Source organism: Rhipicephalus sanguineus, chromosome 9 (genome assembly GCF_013339695.2).
Source record: "Rhipicephalus sanguineus isolate Rsan-2018 chromosome 9, BIME_Rsan_1.4, whole genome shotgun sequence".
Classification (NCBI taxonomy): domain Eukaryota; kingdom Metazoa; phylum Arthropoda; class Arachnida; order Ixodida; family Ixodidae; genus Rhipicephalus; species Rhipicephalus sanguineus.
In genome coordinates this window covers 32,184,362-32,202,400 of record NC_051184.2, presented here as the reverse complement: position 1 = coordinate 32,202,400, position 18,039 = coordinate 32,184,362, and the positions used below count along the sequence as shown (strand labels likewise).

Genomic DNA, 18,039 nt, shown 5'->3' with positions numbered 1-18,039 from the left:
TGGCGAACGTTTCTCATTCTCCCGATGAAGACGCCGCCCGACGTGAGCGATGTCGTCGCCGAGCCAACCGCGATGTTCGCGCAAGGGAAGCCGAAGCTAAGCGCCAGCGAAGGGAACACTTGAAGAACATCGAAGTACGATATAGCCTTATGAATGACATGCATAAGCTTCACTGTTTCGAGTTTTTTGAAGTTCGGGAATGTTAGAAATGGCAGCGCTCTCCCGTAGTGCCCTCTCTTAGCTTGTGCATGCGTTTATAAACAAACTCACAGTGACTTTGTAAGCAAGGCACTGCGTTTTTCTGCCCTTTCAGTCTCGCATTGTGTATAGGGTTGACATGTTGTGCCCGGTATCAGATATTTCGTGCTTGCTTGACGAATGCAACCAACCGACTCGCTTGCGTGAACTTAGGTAAATAGGTTTGACGTTTTAAAGGACGGGGACGAACCGAAGACGCGAAATGACAAACGCGGGCACCCGGCCACTTCGTCCCCTCAAGTAACGAACCAACTAGCTGAGCAACAAGCCCTGGTGAACATATACCCCCTCGTGATGCGCCGGGAAAGCGTCTAAAAAGGGCCGGCCGAAACACAGACGAGCACCGATACGCTCTTTGCAAAGCGATCTTGCCGCCGCAACACTACGCCTCCACAGGTCCAGGCCCGAAAAGTATATGGTGACCTTGTACGTGCACCTGCCGACGCCAGTCTCGCCACCTATGTTAGGGCACGTGTTCGGTTTAGCCTGACAGCCGTTGATCCCGTTTATAGATCCGTAACACTTCGAGAGCTCCGTACGGAACAGAGACAAGAATGAAGACAGACCGGTCGAGCACTTTTACAGGACCTCTAAACCACTCCCAGTTCAAAGACGAGAGTGTGGTTTTCTTTCTCGCCTTCATTACCCTTCCTACTGGTGCTATCTATCTCCCCCTCGCCACACATTTATTTATGAAACACGTGTTGAGCCTATCATGAGCCTATGTGTTGAGGCTATCATGGTTTCGCGCTTTTCGGCTACACGCTGTGATCTCCGCTTGCGCAGTCGAAACGCACGAAATGAAGTGAAATGAGTCGAACGTGCACGATAGCCATGTGAGACGAGGTAGAACGGGCGTGCGACTCGATGACAAAGCAAGGCAGTGGACAATTCACAACTGAAATCTCTCGTATATATGGAGCAGTCGAGAGCGTATGTCCTTATGACGTCACGTGAACAAACTGCCGGCGTCACGAATTGTGCCGAAAAGACTGGAAACACCTGTAGAGAATAACGCGCTCGTACTTTTTTGTATGTTCAGAGGTTGCCAAAGCAACGTCGAGCGGCGCCACTGCTGCGCGGCTCCGTTCGCCATAACACTGCCGCCCCTCACTTCCGCGCACCACAGATTGCATCTGTGGTGCGTCACATTGTAACTATTGCTGACTAGCAGTGCTTCAGGCCGAATGAGGAGCGCATGAGCGCACGTGTCCTTGCCGCCGCCGCTGCCAAATCCGGCGGCAAACCGCCTTCGCCGCGCGAGCGTCGCGCCCAAACCTGAGCTTGTAATATACCTTTTCAAGAATTATATTACGAAAGAACACCAACCCGCCCTTGCTGTTCTTGCTCGACTATAAGTTGACTTCGTGCTTTTCTTCTGCTGCTTCTCTCTCTCTTTTTTTCTTTTTTTTACACATTGCAAGCGGCTTCGGTGGAAGCGTGAAGTTGCAGTAAACGCAATTGTATACTCAATAGTGTCACATTCGTATGTTGCCGGGGAGGCGCTTTGTGGTATATGACACGCCAAGCGCGGTCGACCTATTCTGGCATCAACTTCCGTTCACGCTAAGCGATTTTGCACAGCCTGGCGCCAGGCCAGAGGCGATACGTGCTCAGCGCGAATGCGCAGCAGCACCTAGCTGGGCGGTGCTGCTCGTTCGCCGCCGCTGCGAACTGACGCTGCTCGGCCGCACGCGACCAGCGGACACCTTCCCCCTGCGCGGTCGACAGGCATCGGTTTGCAAACGGAAGCGGCGGGCGACTGCCCCTCCACCTCCTTCCTCCTACACACACTCCGGGTCGCGGTACCGTACACCCGGCGCGTGGTAAGTTTGGAGCATACATACCTAGCCGGTGCGCGTCACACTCGTATCATACCTCTCAACACACACACACACACACACACACACACACACACACACACACACACACACACACACACACACACACACACACACACACACACACACACACACACACACACACACACACACACACACACACACACACACACACACACACACACACACCACACACACACACACACACACACACACACACACACACACACACACACACACACACACACACACTAATGTACCCTACACAGTCACCTCAACTAGACAAGTCCCGCTACGTGAAGGTAAAGCTATCCGCAGCTAGAACTACCCGCCACAAATACTCTCATAACCTTGCCCCTTACAGATTTCACACAGATGCTTTCAAATTCTCGTTCTTCCCGCTTGCGATCATAGAATGGAATAAGCTGTCCCCCTCTGTTACCAGTAGCACATCCTTAGCCACTTTCTCAAAACTAGTAGAAGGCGACTTAATAGCCTCGCAAACTCAATATGGTGTTATGTGATATTTTTTGTTCTTATGTAAGAGTAAAGTGCCGATGTGTTTGTACTTTGACAAATGTGCCTGTATGTTTTCTTTTTTTTGTTAATTTCTTCTTATTTATTTTTCTATTGACTGTAGTAAATCACGTTCTTAGATTGTCCCCCTGTTTATAATCCCTCTGGGATTGACAGTATGTATGAATGAATGAATGAATAAATAAATAAATAAATAAATAAATAAATAAATAATTGTGGGTCTCTTACTTCCCTAAACCACGATATGATTATGAGGGACGCCGTAGTGGAGGGCTCCGGAAATGTCCCCCTGGGGTTCTTTAACGTGCACTTAAATCTAAGCACATGGACCGGTCTGGCATTTTCGCCTCTATCGAAAAACACGCGCACACACAGCTAGGTAATTAAAGGGACACTAAAGCGAAACAGTGAATCGCTTTAGAGTGATAAAGTGCTATTTGAAAAACTCTAATAAACCATCATAAGTTTATCAATGTAAGAGAAAATCAAGGTCGACGTTCCATTTGTAGATCTCGCGCCGAAATCTCGCCGCTTGTTGTCACGGGCATCAAAGTGTATTTGTCTCATTTTGGGCCACATTGGCCCAACGAAATTTCCTGAAACTTGTCATGTTAAGTCTATGACCCCCCTCAGAGGATTATGAGTTACGTAGGCCCTGGTATATAGGCGCCGTCAAAATCTATGACGTCACGGTGTTTGATGAAGGAACTTCAAAGTGGTGTCGCCACCCGCGTTTCCCTTTTGAACGTTTTCTCGCTTACCGGGTGTTTTCTCGCGGCAGGCCTGGTGGTTTTGGAATTGTGAAAGAGTAATTCACTAATAGAAAAATAGTTTTTCTCTTTAATGTCCGATAATGCCCATTCATATCTCTTATTTACTTCTTAATCGCCCACTCAATTTTACTTCGGCATGTATGGAAAGGTGCTGCTGATTGAGAATTGGGCGGGGGGGGGGGGGCTGATTATCATGTTGGGCGTTGTGGAAAAGAGGCGAATGAATACACAGGGTTACCCACTTTTACAGGGCAGGATACGGCAGTAGGAACTAGGAGTCTTTATTACATTTTCGTGAAGCTTTATTAACACACGTGACAACATGGAGTGGCAGTACATCGAGTAAAAATCTTGCACGATTGACTTATCCATTTAAAAATACGTAGTATTTAAAGGGACACTAAAGAGAAACAATGAATTGGTTTAGATTGATAAAGTGTGCTCGGAGAACTCTTGTGTAGTTTATTTCACCACTATAGGTTTATTATTAGAGGAGAAAACCAAGTTCAAAGTTTCATTTTTAAATTTCACGCCGAACTTTGTAATTCGTGACGTAAGAAATTTCAAAGAGCATTTAACGTATTTTGGCGCCACTGGCTCGACGAAATTTCCACAAACTCAGTTATGTCAAGTCTCTGGCCCCCTCAGAGGACAATGTACTTCGATTTAACCGATTAGGAACTACGTAGGTCCAAGCAGGCGCCGTCAAAAATATGTGACGTCACGGCAAATGGTGCGGGAATTCCAAGGTGGCGTCGCCACCTGTATTTTCTTTTTGCGCGTTTTCTCGCTTATTAAGCGTCTTCTCGCAGCAAGCGTGGTGTTTTTGGTATCGTGGAAGACTACTTTACTAATGCGAGAAAAATCGTTTTGCTCTTTAGTGTCCCTTAAGTACACTTGAAAAATAATGAAACGCGGAAACAGTTGGTACAACAAGCTGTTATAAGGTTGCCGCACGCAAGCTGCTATAAAATCTTTACGATCGCTGGCTTGGTGTGCCAATACATTGATCACTGGCGCCTCTGTTATGCTTCGGTAAACTGAGTTCGAAGCGATAGCACTCGTCCTGTGGTTTTTGGGTCTTCAGTCCCGTCCTTCGTGCTGTTATATTTTGCAATTTTGCGATAGGTAAGTTTCTCACCTTGAAAGTTTGTTTGCACCGGACAGTGGACGCATGTCTGACAGTCACGCTGAGGGTTGTTTTTGATGTGCTGGATAAGAGGCGCCAGTTAAATGACAGTTAACAAATGTTCTGCTATCGTTCGAAAACTCCGATCCATGTGCTCCTCGATTCTGTGTCCCAGGGATTCTGCGTCCCAGGGCGATTCTGTATCCCAGGAGAAAGAACAAAATATCTGCGTCTTTTTCGCCTATGCAGCCTCAACGCAAATGCATCGTGTCAGGTAATGCGGTAAAAAGCTCCAACGGCTAGCGAGCTGTGACCTGCGGCGACATCGCGTATAGCAAGGAAGCTAGCACTCGTATGGGTGAACGCTCAGAACTCGGAAGATAACCGAAAGTGGAAAGATGGACCTCTCGATCTTGCAACAGTTTTAATTGGGAAAGTTAGATTTAATTTGTCTAATTTTTTTGGTGTGTGTGATGATAGATACATCATATGAAGTACAGGAAAGAGAACCAGCTTGCACCCTGTTTGCTACCTAAAGGGGGAAGAGAGGACGGCCGACAGAGCGCTTGCGAGGCAACTTATCCAAAACCGACCTGTCACGTCCTTGCCACGTCCACGTATCCTGCCACGTCCATTTAAGTTGTTGGCCAGCTGGCAAGCTATCGTGTTTCAAGTCCAGTATCGAACATCCTGTAGATGTCGCCGTGGAGCGCGGCGCTCTTCAATCAATCAATCAATCAATCAATCAATCAATCAATCAATCAATCAATCAATCAATCAATCAATCAATCAATCAATCAATCAATCAATCAATCAATCAATCAATCAACAGTGTGTTAACTTGACAGATCGCAGGGCGTTGCGGGCTTTTGTGTCTCCGAACGTGGCGTTGACATCTAGTTCGCGTTAAATTTAGTTCGCGTAAATGCACCCATGATCGGATAGGAGCTGTGTCAAAGCGTGTGAGGAGACCTCGCTAAATTACCACGTGCGCGTTCTGTCTGGGCTTTGCGATAAGCCGCGATTCGCGCGGTGCGACACGCATGGGTTCTCAGTTCTAACCGCTAATCTCACATAGCCTATACTGTCGTCGCCTCTATATCCCACACCGTGTTGCGGTCTATCTCAATCGCCTGCAGCGTTTGCTCATGCCCACAGCGCAGTGTTGCGGCGCTCTTACTCAACCCGCTATCGGGTGACTCGTCACTGCTTATCGCGCCGCTCGCCGGTTGTGCGCGTGTTTGAGCGGGGCGACGCACGCGCGAAATGCGCTTGCTTTTCGTACTCGGTAATTGCAGCAGGTCGGATGTTGCGACTCCCGATACGCGCAGATATTGATCGAAGAAAAAAAAAGAAAAGAAAAAGCGGAGGCGGCCTACATCAAAAGAACCATTTATTGCTTCACTTTACTGCATTTGGCGCGTTCAGTTGAGTTCTCCAGGGCGGTGCGTCATGACGTCAAGGAAGTATGCAAGTATGGCTCATTCGATGTTGAGGGACGGTCTTTGTAAAAAAAAATGCACGGTTATACATGTTGCCTGTGAGCATGCGCAGACTCGGTGTATCTTATTTATTTGATTTTCTTGACAGTGTCTTCCGGGACATTCTTCTACCCATATTCGTTGACGGGTTCTGACGTAGACGATACCTTAATTTTGACCGATTTCAGCTATAACTTTTGGAAGTGATGTGGAAGTAATGCATGTAAGTTGGTGGTGTTTAATGTCCCCAAGCTGCTAAGGCTATATGAGACGCCGTAGTGGAAGACTCCGGACAAATCTGACGAGCTGTGGAATTGCGCAGAAAATCGCACAGTTCACAGGCCTCGAGCGTTTCGTCGCCATCGAAATGCGATCGCCGCGGCCGGTATCGAACCCGCGTCTTTCACGTCAGCAGCCGAAACACCGTAACCACTGGACCAGCGCGGCGGCTGATAACCGTGGAATAAATATAAAGAGGTAAATGTAATTAAATGTAAATGATGTTGATTGAAATGGTTCAGACATTGTAATTTTAGTGTATGTAGACCGGAAGTGTAAACAAGAAGGGAGTCAATGATAACCCTCATACGTCATCACTTCAATGTACCTAATAGTTTACTGTTGAAGTTTTTTCTCTTCGCATTTTGAAGGGACACTATAAGAGAGAGCAGTTTTTTTTTTTTCGTGTGAGTGAACAACTCTCTCACAATACGAAAATCACCACGCTTACCGCGAAAAGACCCTTGGTAAGCGAGAAAACGCGCAATAAGAAAATGCGGGTGGCGACGCCACCTTGAAGTTCCGGCACCAGTCGCCATGACGTCACAGATTTTGGCGGCGTCTACTATGACCTACGCAATTCCTAATCGATAAAAATAAAGTACATTGTCCTACGAGGGGGCCAGAGATAACATACCAAGTCTGAGGAAATTTCGTTGGCCGAATTTCACCAATATAAAAAAAAAAGCACTTTGAAATCCGTCACTCGCGGAGATTTTGGCGCGAAATTTAAAAATGAGACTTTGACCTTATCCTCTATTACTAAAGATATGATGGCCACATTAGACTTTTCTGAGTAATGTCTATGAATCTAAACCAATTAATTGTTTCACTTTAGTGTCCATTTAAAATGTTACTGAGTATTCGTAGAAGCCCCCGGTATGTGCTCAGGAGGGCAGGCATGACGTTTAGGCACGCTCTATCCACACTAAACACACACGCGTCACCTGCGCGCACAAGCTTCAAGTTAAAGCACCGTTAGTAGCTCTTATTATGCTTCATCATAAAAGAGTGCACACACACAAATACAAAAGAACTGACGACACGAGTGCTTCCTTCTTGCTTCTTATTTTGTGTTTGTGTGTGTGCGCTGTTTTATGAAGAAGTTTGACCAACTCGCCCAAATAGCTACTTTGCTCAAGTTTATTATGCTTATATGTTACCGTTTCCGCCGTTCATTTTATTGTATATAATGTGCGGAGTTATGTTTGCACGGCTCCGTTTTCGCCGATTATGTGTGAAATTAAGCGGAAACGAAGCACGTACTTAATTGGTGTCGATTATTGGTAGATAAGGCATTCAATGCTATTCTTGTTTTTTTTTTTTGTATTTCTGTAATGTTCGAGCAGCAGTGTGCGTACTTCCGGCTGGTGTCGTTGCTAAAGAGGGCAATTGATATTCGAATGTGGCCATTTGTTCACTTGTGTACGACTGCGCAGCACAGCTGTACGAAAACGTCGTTTAATTACTGCGCTCGCATTCGCATATCTGAGGCAGCCGGCTCGATAAAACGCCCTTTGTTGCGTCTGATGACGCGGTTGCACATCGTCTGTGCTTCGTGGAATTCAATTGCGGAACTATCAGGGCGCATTTGCATTTAATTCTGCACGTTCACGTTGTCCTGACCTAGCTGGTGGTATACCCCTTAAACCATGGAGCCAAATAATTGCGATGCTTAGATAAACATTATCAAGTACTATGTACCCACGAGCGAAACTGCGGTCGCCTATATGAGATGGGGTCCCGATAAGAACGTGAGATAATGACAATAAATCGGTGAGGATAAATTTGAGGTGGCTTCTTTGTTTTATTGCGAGGGCATGTGCATTTCGTTCTAGCTGTAACTGATCACTCGACCTACCCCTCAATTTACCGGTACCATCTGGATCCGCCAGTTTGTAATATTACTTGTTTGAAAGAACGTGAGCCTGGGCATGTTGGTGCTCCATATTAAAGGGACACTAAAGAGAAAAACGATTTTTCTCATATTAGTGAATTACTCTCACAATTCCAAAGTCACCACGCTTGCCGCGAGAAGACGCTTGGTAAGAGAGAAAATACGCCAGAAGAAAATGCGGGTGGCCCCGTCCCGCACCAAACGCCGCGACGTCATAGATTTTGACGGCGTATATAAGGCCACTACGTAGTTTTTAATCGGTAAAAATGAAGTACATTGTCCTCTGAGGGGCCCATAGACTTAACATACCAAGTTTCAGGAAGTTTCGTTGAGCCAATGTCACAAAAATACGAAAAATACACTGAAATTCGTGACGTCCTGCGCGGAGATTTCGGCGCGAAATTTAACAATGAATGTTTGACCTTAATTTTCTCCTCTATTAACAAACCTGTAATAGTGATATTAACAACATTAGAGACGTTTGAACTTAGACACGTTTTCCATGCGTTGCGAGCTTCATTTTGGGCTCTTAAGCTTACAAAACTACAAGGCATCTTACCTGCGCAACAAAAATTCATGCACAATGGCGGCGCCTCCTGTCCTCGCTATAGAATTGTTACGTGCAGTGTAGCGAGGACGGGCATTGTACATGAATGCACGATGAGAGGTGGGGAAATTCCTTTCTAGCACGGCTATGGCCAAACACGGGAAACGCTACACTGCATGTAACACTTGTAGTGAGAACGGGAGACAGCGCCATTGTGCAGGAACTTTTTGTTGTGCAGGAAAACTGCCTTGTAGTTTATGCAACGTAAAAAGGCAACAGAGAGCTGAATAGGATGTTTTACGGGATGATCTCCAATTTTCTCATCGACACTTATGATCTAGTTGTAATACTTGAGAAGTTTTTAATAATGCTTGTGTAATTGCCGAAATTTCGCATGCTAAAGAAAATTGCTGCTGCTTTGATTCTGTTTCGATTTAACCCAAATAAGTGCCATGCTGATATGGTTCATCGATGATTGTGGAATATTGGGTTCCTTTGTGTACAAATTTCTTGCCTTTGCAGTTTTTTTATTGCCTTAATTGTATTAACTTCTGATGTACAGGTAACATTACTTTCAATTGCGAAGTGTGTTTTTTTTACTAATCACGTCAATGTGTATCACAATGTTAATGATGCATTAATAAAAAGGGGGGGGGGCGGAGGACCAGTCCATGTTTTTCCTAGTTTCCGCTATATCTACAATTTTCTTGTGAGAGTGCATTCAGTTCAGATATGTGTTATTTCCAACGCAATCACTTTTTGTACCGTGGTTCATTTTGCTGCTGGACTTTGTAGGGGGCCGGAACCTTGTCAAGCTGCAGCACTGCGGCTTTTTTTTCCATCACCCTCCATTTCTCAATGAGAAATGAAAGTTGATTGATTAATTGAGTGATTGATTGATTAATTAATAAAAAAGGCTTACTTCGGCGGTTTGGAGCAAGTCGCACTTGTATATTATTTCTAAACTATGGCACAAAGTATGATGGATGATGGTGGATGGACATCTTGTGTATGAATAGTCTGCCACTCGTTTGACTCAATAAGTGACCCTCGTATGATATGCGTGATGCGAACGCTTTCTTTAGTATATTTTATTAACTGTAGCGTACAACCTGCGCTCTACTATCTCGTGCAACAAGCGGCGCCGGTTTTATTGCGATAACAATCTGCCTTTTACACTGTCCCGTGCTGCCCTCTGCCTTTTATGTGGGGTGTTGGCAGGGGCCGCGGGCGTGGCCTCCGAGATTGGCTCCGGCAGCGAGCGCGCTGCCGGAGCTGATCTCGGAGGCCACGGGCCGGGACAACTGCATGGTATTGCCAGCTAGAACGAAAAACTCCGAGATGAGAGGTGTTTCGCGACTTTACCGCTAGGGGAAGGGCGCGTGCGCCGTGGCATTCGGACACTCAACTAGACGCATTCTTCGCCGTGACGCGTGCCAGTGGTTCAAGGGCGACGACATCGCCCCGCGCGTCGCGCGTCGCATGCGCTCTATGTGAGAGTGAAAGCCTGAGAGGGCAGCCGAAAACTGCGGCCCAAGCGGAGTGGAAACGCGCCGTCTACGTCCGCGGCCTCCGAGATTGGCTCCGGCAACGCGTCGACGCGGCAGGATCTAATCTCGGAGGCCACGCTCCGTTGCGCGAAAGAACCATTTGTGGGTCCCGGTAGGGGGGGGGGGGGGGCAGGGGCTGTATCGTTTCGGCAGGAACTGCGTACGTTGATCTGTCGTGCGCGGTCGCGTGCGCCCTGTCTTGACAGGGAGTAGCATACGGGTCATAACTTTTTACCCGCAGTGTTCTCACTGCGCTGTTTGTGCTTAAGGTGACACGAAAATTTTCAGTAGTTTTTTTTGCGTCAAATGAAAGGCCAAGCTCTCAAGCACCTAGAAAATATACTGCTATGAGTGCACCCTGGAAAAGTAATTACAGTATGTTTTTAAAAGCTAGTTTCAGTTTCTACTGTACCCTGAGGTCACAACACGGTGTGAGCTTTTCGTTAGGTGCTCAAGCAAGATATCGTGACGTTTCCATGGCCGCTCCGCACCGTGGCTCCATTGGTGACGCACAAGCAGCCATTTTGAAACTTTTGATGCCTGACATCGTCAAAACTAGCCAGACTGCTGCGTGAGGTCACCAGAATTAGTACTGTAGCCTGACGTCAAGCTAGTCTCGACGTTGGTAGGCATACCGTGGAAAAATTGGTTTTAATATGAAAATAAAATGTCAACATTTGCTAAGCTTCATTCACGGCGGCTCAGAGCCGTCTCTTTATACCGAGATTTGTATGACAGAGTAAACTCACCTTTGAAGAATGGTGCCAGTACCCCTTCAAACGGAGGTCGCTTTGGTCGCTGCAGTGGCCACATTTCCTTACGCCAGCATTTTTTTTAGTTGCGCCAGGTCAGATATGCTGAAGGTGTTAGCTGCTAGCTTTACGCCGTATAACATTCCACTTCATTGCTATCGCATTGGCATTGCGCCGCAATGGCAAAGCATTTAATGCTTTGCCATTGTGGCGAAACCTGTCTTTTTTTCGAAATCTGAATTATTTGTAAAATGCACACGCCACTTATCCTTGGAACTGATCGAGGATATGCATGCTCACCTGCTTGGCCTCCCTACTCATTCAAACCTACTCACCTTCTCATCCAAATTTAGCCACTAGTTTCTATTTAAAGCAGCCCCTTAGCTTTTTAAGTTACTGTTGAATTTCTTCTGTGTTTCTCAAATTTTTGTTTTGGCTGCCCTATTATTGGTTCATTGAAAGGTGTACTGGGACAATTCATGATGCGCTAAAAAATAGGTCTCATTGCTGTCCTTGGAAGAAACAAGACAACCCCTGCACCATCCAGTAAACATGACAGGAAACAGAGTGCTACAAGAAGACTAATGAAGGTGACGCAAATGTGCTTTACCATGGTCATTTGACGTTGTAAAAGAAAACTTTGTTTAGGACTACCTTTGCGACTGTGAAGGTGCAGACTACAATCCTAGCTAACTAGTTCAATCCAGTACACAATGTTAAGCATGCATTAGCGATTTGTGGCTGCCCCTGGCGCAGTCGTATTCTCCGTGATAGATATTCTACGCCGTTGTAGTGTTGGCTATGTGGTACAATCCTGGACTGACAATTATTCGATCCTGTCTTAGAACCCTCGCGCCACAATCGGAAACATGTAATTGTAATTTTCGCTCGAAGGGATTTTGGGATATCCATATGCGATGGACACGAGCAGATATCAAAATGACCAGGGGACCCTAAAGCTAGCTTTCACAAAACAAAAGGTGTAGGCTTCTGTGCCAGTTTCTCCTATTACAAAACGGAGTGCATGAGCAGATGACCTTTATCATTCCTCCTGCTTTGTGTAGTGCAACCAGTTTTACCAACTACTACGTTGATGATGCCACAAGTACAGGGAGACCTTAAGTTTGCAATGTAGTTTGGAAAAAGGAACTTCATTTAAAATGGGCTTTTAGCATATTGTCTTGATTTTTATTTGAATTTTCAAAATAAGATTATTGTAAAGTGTTGAGAAACATGTGCCAATGAATACGTGGCATTCAAAGTTAAAGGGACTGTCTGCCATCCTTCATCGCTTTTCTGTTTTGTACCGCAATAGAAAGTGTAACGTCTGAAGTGTCCACCTTGCAGCGGTTTATTTGGAAAGTGAGTAGAAAATTTTAAAACAGAATTTTTCGATGTGCGTTCGGTCTTCTTCCATTGGCGTGAAACATGCCCGCAACACTGGTTGGTGGACGTGATGACGATTGTAGTGCCGGTAAAAATTAAAACCGAAAGCACACGTGATTTCTGTAGGATTACTTTATTTTCGCTGAACACTATTGTAATGAATGTAACAGTCGTTTTCAGTGTGCTAGCGGTTAAATGAATCCTTATTATATGATTACAGAACACTTATTTTCTGTAATCATAGTCTATGCGTTTATTTTAGCACTGCTGCCGCAATCCAAGCCAAGTCATTTCATCAAAAAGAGACAATATATGCGCGCCTTCACAGCACAGCACATGTGAGACATCCTCACAACAATACAGGGGCACAGTACGACCATCGCGGAGAGCCGCATGGCATAGCGCATGAGTTGAAGCGGAAGAAATCGAAGACTGGCGCCGCAAGCAGTGCCACCGGGGGATGCGTGAGAAAAATAAAGGCAAAAAATTACTCTCTGACGCAACTGAAAGGTGCCTCAAGTGCGTAAAATACAATTTCAAGTTATACATGTTTGTTTTTAAGCAATATGAGTCCACTTTCGAGGATTTCTTGTCCTACCAGTGGATTGAACCACATCGCCGCTGGGTGATGCTAGCGGTCATTCTTTCACGATTTTCAACATCAAATTAAAAATATAGTTCCTTTTTTATGGGGCAAAAGCATGCTTGTTGCCGCCGATGTGATGAATGATCTTCATTTTCACCACAATCAGAAAAATTTTTCCGAGCGGTAGACAGTCCCTTTAAAGCCTGTCAGGGGTCCTGATTTGATAGTAATTAAAGTTATTACACTTCTGAGAGGGACCCAGCACTCGTAAAGGGATAAAGTGGTTGCTTGCACTATATATTGCTGCAACTCTCGCTTCTCTGCAGTCTGATGTGTGTTCCTCATTGTCGGTGCTGTGTTAGTGTTTCTTTATGTGGTGTTTGATTATCCCTGCACAGCATCTCTTAAAGGGGTACTGACACAAAATTTCGCGGCCGAGATAGCCTGCTGGATCGATTCCCGTGTACGTGCTTGTACCATCTGCAAAATATCGACAGCGAATAAAGCTTGGAAGGTATTTTATATGAATTTTGAAGTTCGCGAGCGCGATCCAGCATTATAGGCCGTACCTAGTGCATTGACACCCTCGGAGGTGACCGGAGGTGACCCCCCTACTTCCCCTACGTAACCGTTGCAGCCGGTACAAGTTATGATGACGTCATAGCCGCCATTCCTGTTTTGACGCGCTTCCCGACGAATCGCTCCTCGCCAGCGGGTCAAACCTGAAGTGATTCGCCACGTCGAAAGTTCCTTCCATCCCCGCCGCAAGAAAATCGTTGCCATCAGACGACGATGAGCCCGACGACGACAGACCGCGTGGATATGCGTCACTGTTCTGTGTGCTCACGTGACCGAGCGTTTCACTCGCTAGGTGGTGATAGTTGCACCCGGCGGCTTGTCGTTTTTGGAGCTCTGTCAAACCGAAACTGAGGCTGTGTCGGTAATGAGGAGCTTGTAATTAATTATCTGTCGCCCGCTGCAGCAAACGATGTGCCGTGTTATGAATAACAGACCCCCAGCAACACATTGCAGCAAAAAAACGCGGGGCGAAAATTTTTGTGTCAGGACTCCTTTAAAGGGGACACTATAGAGAAAAACGATTTTTCTCATATTAGTAAATTATACTATCTCATAAATAAAAAATTCCATGCTTGTTGTGAGAGGACGCTTGGTAAGTGAGAAAATGCTCAAAAAGAAAATGTGGGTGGCGACGCCACCTTGAAATTCCTGCACCAAACGCCATGATGTTGTACGTTCTGGCGGTGTCTACTAGGTCCTATGTAGTACCTGGACAGTAAAAATGAAGTATATTGTCCTCCGAGGGGCCGTAGACCTAACATGCTGTTTCAGCCAATTCCATCGAGCCAATGTTTGCCGAAATGTGAAAGACACACTGTGAAATCTGCGGCGTCACACGCGCAGATTTCAGCGCGAAATTTAAAAATGAAATTTTGACCTTCATTTTTTCCTCCGTTTATAAACCCATGGGGGTGAAATTAATATGTAGGGGAGAGGTAGAAGAAGAACGATGCTGCTACATTGACGTACGAAAACCAACTGATTTATTTAGATGCCCAAGCGCTCGCCCTGCACGCGCCTTTACTGACCTCGTCGTCGTCGGTGCCTCGGTACGCCAGCACACGACAAATAATTAAACATTAGAGTTCTCAGAGTACAATTTATCAATCTAAACCTATTCATTGTTTCACTTCAGTGTCCTTTGACAAAAGAAGGTATGGAGGTAAAACTGAGAGTGCAGTTCTTGCTTTGCTGTTTTGTTCTCCAGGTCACAGTGCTGTACGTTCGCAACCTGTTGCTGAGCACCTCGGAGGACGCTATTCGTGAAGCCTTCACCCTTGAGGGCCAGCTCAACGTTGCCAAAGTCAAGAAGATTCGGGACTTCGCTTTCGTCCATTACACAAACAGAGAAGATGCAAAGCTTGCACTGCAAGAAATGAGAGGTAATGTCTCTTTTCCCATTCATGGCACACTTCTTCGTGCCTGTGGTACTGCTCTCGTGGCTAGTTTTAGCTGGCCCTGTACTCCAGCATATGCCACGGCATTTGCGTGATACTGGGTTACGAGGTGCTGATAGCAACAGCTTGCAGCGCTTTGTCTGACCACAGTGCCTTCTACACCAGTTTCTCTGTTTCACAAGTACTGTTATAAATGAAAAATGCTAATAAGCAACTTCGTGAAAGCAACACATGTGCTGAAAATTTGCACCACCTGTGAAATAGAATACGCTTGGCTACCAAAGTAAATGTTCTGTAATTGCCTGGTTGATATCTACAATGCCAGGTGGTTGCACCAGTCCGGACACATCATGTTTATTAACCTTATGATACTCAAGTGCTGAGACAATTGTGGGCAAAATATAGCTCTCTTATTATATATATGTCAAGGTGTAGCAATTGTGTTGAGGTAGGAGGACTAGGAGAAGGCATATAAAGATTCAGTTTCATTGAGTTAGCTTCTGTTGAGAAATGAAACGCTTTTGTGCCAACAGTTTAGTGGGGAACACACCTCCTGGTGTTCAAACCTAATGTCAATAATCAGGTCAGTCGGGCTATTTGTACATGTAATTATGGATTACAGAGCAGTTGATACTGCTTGCGACAATTCAAGGCCGTACGGCCCAATTCAGTGCTGTGCATGCCACCCAATTTAATGTGATTCAAATTAAAACTCAAGTTGCAGTGATAAACCATAAACTGTTTCAGAAAGCTTCTAAAGTTGGCAGAGATCTAGAAAGGAAGAATGGAACATGTAAAAGAAGCCAGGCTAATGAGCCAACAAATGTACTTTGCTGTGGAGGCGAAACAGAGAGCTTGCGTGACACTGGATTAATGTTTACTACCTGGAATTTTTCAACATGTACCTAAACCTAGGCACACGGGCATTTTTGCACTTCGCTCGCACCGAAATGCGGCTGCCGTGGCTGTGAATTGAAGCCATGCCCCCATGCTTAGAAGTCCGACGCCTTAGCCGCTAAAGTACCCTTGAAGGTGAAAGAAAATAGTACCATAATAGACCTCTACCGGCCTACGTCACTCACGCCCTGTGACGTCAGGTCACGTGACCTCTCAGCGGACGTGCAACGGCGGGTGGTTGGCAAAACACTCCCGCTGCCGGCTCGGTGTGGTACAGTCGCACGGTGTTTGGCACACGTTTTTTTTCTTTTGGACATTTTCCTTAATCTTTCGGTTCCAATATTATTTGTGGTATGTGTCAAAGAACGTATAAATGTGTATGGACTGCGTGACGAAAAATTTGCCACGCTGCTGGCTGTTTAACTTGGAGAAGTGAACCTACGTGGTGGTCTGTGCGAGGAACAGCGATATCTTCGAAAATGTGCCTCGTTTACTGTGGCGTGTAGTGTGCGTTTAAAGGCAGCGACGATATCGGTTCACATTTGCGGACGTTGAAACTGACAATATTGTGCGTGGTGTGTGCTGTGTGAATAACGATGCATCTTGTTTGCGAAAACATTGGCGTGCGTCGTATCTAACAGGGCAATTTGCAGTGACCGGTTGTTGACGGAACCTCAGGATTGGACATTTTATTTGACGCGATGATCTGCGAGTGCGTACTGTCGAGTGCATCGGACGAGTAAGTGACACGACAGCCGAGTCTCCAGGCGGACAAGTGACGTCAGATTTATTGGCAGCCCTTATTACAGGAAGCAGTACATGCCGCGCTGCCATCTGGCGGTACTGCTGTACACTACATCCCCCCCACGGTAAACTTTAACAAAACACATGCACCTGCACTAGAACTCATGGTCCGAAACAAAACAATGTTCACAGGTCGAGTCTTTTCGGCCTGCGGATCCTCCTGCCATACCGCGACTGTGAGACGCGTGGTGTGGAAGCAGAACCCTGAGGTTCCTCTGCAGTGGAGGTGCTTTCCCGAGGCGACGTGGTTTGCTGGTCTTGTGCTGCATGATCAGCTCCAGGTGTTGTAGTCGTCTCGGGCTGATCCGCCACTGGGGTTCCAGGAGGGTTGGCAGTGGGGGTTCCCGTCGTTGGCACCAGGTGCATCCGGTTACGCTGAAGTACACCTGTCGGAGTCTCCACCACATAGGAGTGCGGGCGTTGAGCTGGCCCTAAGACTGTTGCTGGGGAGTTGACATCTCGCACCCAGACCTGTTCTCCCGCCTGAAGAGGCCGCAAGGTGTGAGCTGCATGTCTTCGGTTGAAGTCTGACGCTTGGCGCCTTCGATTGTCTTGGTCACGTTGAGTGATTGTGACCGAAGGAGGCCAGGCTGGCTCCAGCAGGTGCGACGTCTTCGGCAGCCGGGTTTGTAGGCGCCTACCCATGAGCAGCTGAGCAGGATTCACTCCATTTAACCTAGGTGTGTCCCGGCATGCCAAAAGGGCCAGGTAGGGATCATCCGCCTTCCGCAACAGGTCTTTGACTGTCCTCGCCATCCGTTCCACCTCCCCATTCGACTGTGGAAAATGGGGGCTGCTGGTGACGTGGCAGAAGCCATAGGACTTGGCGATGGCTGAGAACTCTTTCGCAGCAAACTGGGGACCGTTGTCGCTGCGCACCAGTCTCGGAATGCCATGGCGTGCGAACACGCTCTTGACGGCATTGATGACCGCAAGGGCTGTGATTGAACATAGACTGATGACTTCTGGGAAACGTGACCGGTAATCCACCAGAAGAACAAAGTCTTGGCCGTTGAGATGAAAAAGATCGATGCCGACCTCTTCCCAGGGCCGATTTGGAGTGGCTGAGGGCAGCATGGGCTCCGAACGCTGCACCCTGGTTTCGGCACACATGTGGCAGTTAGACACCAGTTTTTCTATCTGGTTGTTGATGCCCGGCCACCAGACCGATTCCCGAGCTAAAGCTTTGCATCGGTTGATGCCTTGATGCCCGTCATGGAGAAGCTCGAGCATGTGGCGCTGAAGGGCATACGGCACGAGGATGCGGGACCCTTTCAGAAGCAGTCCCTCGCAGACGCTGAGGTCTCCTTGGTACTGCCAGTACTTTTTCCCATGGAGAGGCAAGT

General features: G+C 46.7%; 1 protein-coding gene across 2 annotated transcripts in view; it reads left to right on the top strand.

Moving 5' to 3' along the window:
- Nucleotides 1-18,039, top strand: part of LOC119404926 (probable RNA-binding protein 46) — a 55,459-nt gene that overhangs the window by 12,785 nt on the left and 24,635 nt on the right. For both annotated transcript variants that reach the window (XM_037671621.2, XM_037671619.2), the window contains exon 2: nucleotides 14,803-14,977. In XM_037671621.2, coding sequence (XP_037527549.1) covers nucleotides 14,803-14,977 — 175 coding nt within the window. The remainder of the gene's footprint in view (nucleotides 1-14,802; nucleotides 14,978-18,039) is intronic.